The sequence below is a fragment of the Pelmatolapia mariae genome, linkage group LG12 (assembly GCF_036321145.2).
Source record: "Pelmatolapia mariae isolate MD_Pm_ZW linkage group LG12, Pm_UMD_F_2, whole genome shotgun sequence".
In the NCBI taxonomy this organism is placed as follows: domain Eukaryota; kingdom Metazoa; phylum Chordata; class Actinopteri; order Cichliformes; family Cichlidae; genus Pelmatolapia; species Pelmatolapia mariae.
The window spans coordinates 3,859,443-3,867,046 of record NC_086237.1 but is presented as its reverse complement, the minus strand read 5'-3'; the positions used below and the strand labels follow the sequence as shown (position 1 = coordinate 3,867,046).

The following is a 7,604-nucleotide window of genomic DNA, read 5'->3' as shown; positions in this document are numbered from 1 at the left end:
CTATTCTCAGTAAATATTAAGACCTGGTATTTTTTGTCATCATTTACCACAAATAGTTTCAATGTTTTTCAAGCTGTTTTCTGTTTTTTCTGAAATACAACACAGCGTTAAGAAACCCTTAAATACGTATAATTGAAGGTTTCAGTGACCTACTGATATAAATCTGCTTTTAACTCCTGCTAAAAGACAGATAACAAGAAATGTTCTGCCTAAGAAATGTAACTATTTTAATGACTTCTTTGAACTGTTCATTTTCTAGTTTGGCATGGTTTTAAAGCATACAGGCTCAAGTATATATATTCACACTCACTAATATACTGCTCAATAATTAAAAGAACACTTTTTTAAACTGGTTTTGGAATTTGGTAGACCTGTCTCACTATTGGTAGCACAAGGCCATACCTTGACTCTACAGAGGTTGCACAGGTAGCCCAGGTAGCTACTCTAGAAGAGCTAAACAGGGTTGTAGTAGTCTTTAAGCATTCAGCAGGTCCAGTATCTGTAAGTGATGGTCTTAGGAGGCATTTCCAAGGAGGACAAGGATGAGCCATTAGGTATCAGAATGTCAGACCCTTCAAAAATTTACTTACAGTTTTTTGAGCAGTATGTTTAATTAAATTAATTTCATTTCAAATATAATATATAGCATCAAATCACAACAACAGTCGCATCTGTCTTAGCACTGGGTCTATGTCTATTCCATGTTCAGGTTTCATGTTTCATGTCTCAGGTTCTCTGGTCATCATGTTTTCAGGTTTCAGGTATTTAGGATTTAGTTGTTTTGTTAGCTTGTTCTTTGTTCACCGTCTGTTTTCTGCACCATGTTCAGCCATCAAAAAAGGCTCGTTTTAGTTTAAGTTCAGTTCCGTCTCAAGTGTGTGCGTTTGGGTCCACTTACCACTCCACATGGTCTGCCAGCACAGACCTTGACAGCCTCAAGACACTTGCCTATATTGTAAAGCAAAGACCCTATATTAATTCAAAGAGAACAGAGAAAACTCAAACAATCATATGACCCCCTATGAGCAAGCACTTTGGTGACAGTGGGAAGGAAAAACTCCCTTTTAACAGGAAGAAACCTCTGACAGAACCAGGCTCAGGGAGGGGCGGGGCCATCTGCTGTGATTGGTTGGGGAGAGAGAAGGAAAACAGGATAAAGACATGCTGTGGAAGAGAGACAGAGATTAATAACAGATATGATTCAATGCAGAGAGGTCTATTAACACATAGTGAGTGAGAAAGGTGACTGGAAAGGAAAAACTCAATGCATCATGGGAATCCCCCGGCCGCCTACGTCTATTGCAGCATAACTAAGGGAGGATTCAGGCTCACCTGGTCCAGCCCTAACTATATGCTTTAGCAAAAAGGAAAGTTTGAAGCCTAATCTTAAAAGTAGAGATAGTGTCTGTCTCCTGAATCCAAATCTGCTCTCTCTTTCTAGTCCCTGTCAGGACTCTTGCTGCAGCATTTTGGATTAACTGAAGGCTTTTCAGGGAGGTTTTAGGACTTCCTGATAATGAATTACAGTAGGCACAAGTCCAGCAAATGCAGTGTTGGGTAAGTTACTTTAAAAAAGTAATTAATTACTAATTACTTAGTCAATATTGTATTTAAAATACTTATCTAATTACTGTGTCAGAAAAGTAACTTAATTACTAAATAAGTAATTAGACTAAATACTTCTTAAAATCCCTATAAATCTTGAGTGGACAAACAATAGAAATTAAACTCTTTAAATAATAAATAATTTTTTTAAAGACGGAGACTCTACAGCAGCGGTCCCCAACTTTTTTTGCGCCACGGACCAGTTTGTGCCCGACAATATTTTCACAGACCGGCCTTTAAGGTGTCGCGGATAAATACAACAAAATAAAACTAGTACCGGTACTGAAAAAAAGAAGATTTATTCATAACACACGTGAAAAGACCCAGAAAAACCGAGTTGACGAACAAAACAATAACAAAATAACGCTAAAAACCGATCCAAACCCTGAAAGCCATACATTTCACACCCGAGTCTCAACTCTCGTGGCCCGGTACCAAATGACTCACGGACCGGTACCGGTCCGTGGCCCGGGGGTTGGGGACCGCTGCTCTACAGTACGCAGCGGTAGCATCTCTTCCACAATGTAGCCTGCAATCATTTTTTAAGCTCACCTTCAGACGCTTTCTGTGCTGCTGAAGTAAAATCACGTTTTGCTGCTTAGCAGGAGTTGCCGCGGTGTTATCCATGGATGATGAACAAGGATCACTCAGAAGTGTTCGTCTATGCTCTGTGTCAGGCGCTTCAGTAGATTACTCATGCTATTAACAGCAGCCGATAGTTTTTTCTCCCAGGACATAGCTTACATATTACTGTAATATTCTTGTCTGCTTGTTTCAGAAAAGTGAAGAGACGGGAATATGTCCATTTCATAAAACAGCCACACGCTTCAGCCGAGTCCGACATCTTCCGCTTGGCGCGAAATGATGTGCAGCTGCACTACAGCGATGTTAAAGCGGCAGAGTTTACTTCTACATTTAGAAGATAAATTATTGAAATTAAATAACGATATTCAGCGAGTTTAATTATTTTACAATGTAACGCAAGTACATTGTATGTAACTGTAATTAAAATACCTAAAAATGAACAGTAATTAGTTACTCTACTTTTTCAGTGGAAAAGTAATTTAATTACAGTAACGCATTACTTAGTAACGCATTACACCCAACACTGAGCAAATGCATGAACTAGTTTTTCAGCATCACTCTGAGACAGGATATTTCTAACTTTAGAGATGTTGCACAAATGGAAGAAAGCAGTCTTACATATTTGTTTAATATGTGCATTGAAGGACATGTCCTGGTCAAAAATGAGTCCAAGGTTCCTCACAGTGTTACTGGAGGCCAAGGTAATGCCATCCAGAGTAAGAATCTGGTTAGATACCATATTTCTAAGATTTTCAGGGCCGAGTACAATAACCTCAGTTTGATCTGAATTAAGAAGCATAAAGCCATCCAGGTCTTTATGTCTCTAAGACATTCCTGCAGTTTAACTAAATAATACAAGATATTACAAAGTTACAGAATGTTAAAAAAAAAAAAGCTCTAATACACGCAAATAGTGCCAGTTATAAATTCCCCAGTATATTTCACAAATTAAATACATATGGTTGTTCTGACAGGGGGTGGAGTTGGGGGAGGGGGTGTAGATATTAATGATACTCCTGACCATAGATTTGAAGGTTTCAGTGAGTGTTGCTTTGCTGACTCATTCATTTCCACGCTCAGACCACATCCTTTGTACATATAAAGCTGAGCATCACAGTGAGTTTCAGTGCATTCAGCGTCTGATCAAAGAGGGAAGAAGAAATGTCCTGCCTGAAGAATTTCAGTCTTCTCATCTCATGTGTGCTCCTCTTCATCATCCAGCCAGGTGAGTGATGTTTTCCACTGTAATTTAATTTACCTACTGGTAATTTTAATCTTCATGTAAACGAGTATAATGCAGAGTCACACTGCTGCTTATCCTTCAGGTGTTTGTTTCTTTCATCTGTTCTTCATTTGATCAACTGCTGATTTATGCATCTGGATATTTTGTTTCTGTTTCAGGTCGTGGTTCTGAGATTATTAATGGGAAAGAAGTCAAGCCACACTCACTGCCTTACATGGCTTATGTGAGAAGTGTGACTAATTCTTTCTGTGGAGGAACATTAATCCACCCACAGTGGGTCCTGACAGCTGCCCACTGCTCTGGGTAAGAATCTGATGTCTTATTTTCCTCAATTTAAAAAATAATGCAGTATTTATTTTCAACAGACTATTATTCCTTCCGTAAGTACCCAGAGGTCACTACCCTCACCTGTGGTCACGAGCTCTGGGTAGTTACTGAAAGAATGAGATCAGGGCCAGAGCAGCAGAAATGTGCTTTCTGTAAACGGTGGCTGGCCTCTCCTGTAGAGAAAGCGTCATTCATTCAGTCATTGGAGAGAAGCTCAGCTGCTACTCTTCCACATTCAAAGGATCCAGCTGAGGTGGTTCAGGTATCTGGCAAGGATGCCTCCCAGGTTAGGTCACATACAGGAACCCCAGAATCTTTTTAAAGGTCAAGTAATACACACTGCTATAATTATACATGCAAAGCTAATTACATTGAAAGGAGAGGATGAATATAGAATATTTAAAGCTGATTTTTCACTCTCTTGTAAGCACAATATCTGTACAGAGGTGTTCTAGAGAGTTTTATTTAAGATGGAATAACAAGCAAAAAAAGTGTTGCACTCACTTGGGGCGATCGTGGCTCAAGAGTTGGCAGTTTGGCTTGTAATCGGAAGGTTGCCGGTTCGAGCCCCGGCTCCGACAGTCTCGGTCGTTGTGTCCTTGGGCAAGACACTTCACCCGTTGCCTGCTGGTGGTGGTCAGAGGGCCCGGTGGCGCCAGTGTCTGGCAGCCTCGCCTCTGTCAGTGCGCCCCAGGGCAGCTGTGGCTACAATGTAGCTTGCCATCACCAGTGTGTGGATGACTGAATGTAGTGTAAAGTGCTTTGGGGTCCTTAGGGACTAAGTAAAGCGCTATACAAATACAGGCCATTTACCGTTTAAAAATGTCACAGCTACATAAACATCAAACATTTTATACATTTCTTGATCTAAAACATTTTATGTACATTTTAATTTCTTCATTCAGCTCGAAGAAAAAATAACGCAGATTCACCTAAAGCTCAGTAACAGCCATAACCCAGCCATATGTAGTAATACACAATAATAAGGGAGTATGATTATTGTGTCAGAAACCACAGATCCATTAAACTTTTAAATATGTAAACCTTCATCACCAGATTGTGTTTTTTCTTTTACAGGATTTATTGGGTGACCCTGGGAGCCCACTCCAGAAAGAACAACGAACATTTGAAGCAACTCCGATTCGTTGAGAAAAGTTTTCCTCATCCTAAATACTGTTGTGCAAAGTATGACAATGATCTCATGTTGCTGAAGGTAAGGTGATATATCAGGGTCTGATACCAAATGATGTAAATGCACTGCTTCTTATTTAGCGCCTTTCTACTCTACCTGAGCACTCAGAGCGTTACACAACATGGTTATTCACCCAAACACTTTTTTCTATGCTTAAGTGCTTTCTGTGTAACACTGACACACACTCATACTTTAACGCAGACCTTCCCAAAGTGTGGGGCCCGCCCCCTAGGGGGGGCGCAGAGCCATTGCAGGGGGGGCGCGGTATGAAAATGAAAAAACAAACAAACAAACAAAAAAAAAACAATGCTTGGACACTGCTAGCACGGGGCGCCTTTGCAAACGCAAATCAGGAGATGAAGCATCGCTGAATATGTTTCCAAACCAACTTCATTCTAAGCCAAAGACTAGAAAATATGGTGAAGCATATCTTCCCTTTGGCTTCACCTGCACAAGTGCCGAGGTAGGTCTCCCCTGCATGTGAGCACACGCTGGGTTTTTCAAATCACAGACAAACAGTATCCCACATTCTTGATTTTTAGTTCACAAACACTTGTTGTAATGACTAACTACTCCTGACATTTTGGAGATGTTAGCTCTTTATACAGTAAAGTTACAGTGGGATACAAATAATATCAGGCTGATCCTGCCACGATTTGTTCCCCTGGTTCAAATCACGGACAAACAGCATCCCACAGCTGTTTATGTTTTTGAACCCATTTTGCAGAGGGATTGAAAAATGTATTGATAGCAATGTTGAACATTATTACACAGGAAAAACAACAACTACATGTAAAATAATTACACCGTGACGCCTCTGCCTTTCTAAATAGAGGGACAGTAACTGCGCGTGTATATGTAAGCGTGTAAAACCTGCAGATAGTCAGATTAACAGTATTTTGTCTCTATCTGCCATTCTGCAATTCATCTCATGTAAACAATAACGCGGCGCACAGCGTGACGTGAAAAAGGCACACACCTTTGACGTTGCGTGATGAACTCTGTATTGCTGGTCCACACGTAAACGCAAAAAAGGAGTTTTAAAAATCTCAGTTTTCGGTGATTCGAAACGCCGTTTACGTGCTGACGAAACAGCTGCGTTTTCAAAAATACCCGTGTAGGTGCGGACGTAGCGTGAAAGAGTTAGTAGTTTATTTTCTTACTACCTGTAATTTATTGCAGATTACTTGTATTTGCTTAATTGTTTACTAAATGTTTGAGGTGTGAAATATTAGTAACCGCAATGGAGCAAAATATGGGTGTGTGTGTGGTTGGAGGATGTGTGTGTGCGTGCGTGCGTGTGCGCATGTGCGCGCGTGAGGAGGGGCGCGAACATTTTTCTTGTAAAACAAGGGGGGCCCAGCAAAAAAAGTTTGGGAACCACTGCTTTAACATATGCATCAGAGAGCATCGTGGGGTTCAGTATCTTGCCAAAGGATTTCTGACATGCAGACTGGAAAGACCAGGGATCAAACACCAAACAATTCGATTAGTAGATAACCTGCTCTACCTCCTACAGCCAAGTCAGGTTTTGCTTACTTAACTAAAACATAGTTTTCATTCTTTAAATTATAAAACGTACTTCCATGTGTGTATAGACATGTTTCGGCGCATCACTGCACATATTTCATATTTTCCAAGCAAAATATTAGAAATAAATGAGTGGTGATTCAAGACTAACTTCTTATCAGCTTAACAAACCAGTGAGGAGAACCAGGGCAGTGAAGTGGCTCAAGTTTGGCAACACTGTGAGAGACCCAGCAGCTGGCAGCAGGTGTCTGGTGGCTGGATGGGGAGTAACTGAAAACAACCAAACATCAGACGTCCTCATGTCTGTCAATGTGACTGTGGTGGACAGACAGAAGTGCAACTCTCGTGATTATTACAACCACAACCCTGTTATCACCAGAGACATGATATGTGCTGGTTCAGATGGTACAAACGTCGCTGATACCTGTCAGGTACGTATGAAGAATCCATGTATTTTTCCTTGTTTGAAGTAAATGTTCATTCAGCTCAACACCTGTGAGTCAAAGAAACACTGTCATGTGTTTGTTCTTGCTGCAGGGGGATTCAGGAGGGCCACTGTTGTGTGATGGAGCGCTGGTTGGAGTCACTTCTTTTGGAGCAGGTTGTGGTATCATTAAAAAACCTGGAGTCTACTCGTTTGTCTCAGAGAGACAGCTGTACTGGATCAAAACTATGATGAAGTATTTCTAAATGTCATGAAACCACAGCATCAGTCTGCATGATTTGATGTTACATCTGTCAGTGCTGTCTCTGTAGACCATTATTCATTTTATCATTTCATTGTTCTTCTTACAGTTTATGATATTTTAGTTTCTGCCAGCTTGCTATACTGCTTTATAGATTCTGCACTTGGTTAGTCCACCACATGATCTTATGGCAGATAAATGTGGACTGACCTCCTGACCACATTTTAGACCTACTGTGAACAAATTTGGAAACACTGTTTGAAAATTTACCATCTTTCACCACACAAACCAGACAGAAACATGGTTATATCTAATCATCATTTTTCCAAATAATTTAAAGAATTCCCAAACAGGAGTGCTCCTGGTTGTTGCAGATGAGTGCGGCTGCAGTAAAACCAGGAGAAGCAATTTTTATGTTCACACAAAAGCCATGAAT

General features: G+C 40.5%; 1 protein-coding gene across 1 annotated transcript; it reads left to right on the top strand.

Annotated features, from left to right (window-relative positions):
* The first annotated feature begins 3,333 nt into the window (after positions 1–3,333).
* Positions 3,334–7,198, top strand: LOC134639213 (granzyme K-like). Its single transcript, XM_063490323.1, has 5 exons — positions 3,334–3,415; positions 3,592–3,736; positions 4,838–4,973; positions 6,644–6,913; positions 7,020–7,198. The coding sequence occupies exons 1-5, from the start codon at positions 3,352–3,354 to the stop codon at positions 7,170–7,172; spliced, it is 768 nt and encodes a 255-aa protein (XP_063346393.1). The 5' UTR covers positions 3,334–3,351; the 3' UTR covers positions 7,173–7,198.
* Positions 7,199–7,604: the final 406 nt, after the last annotated feature.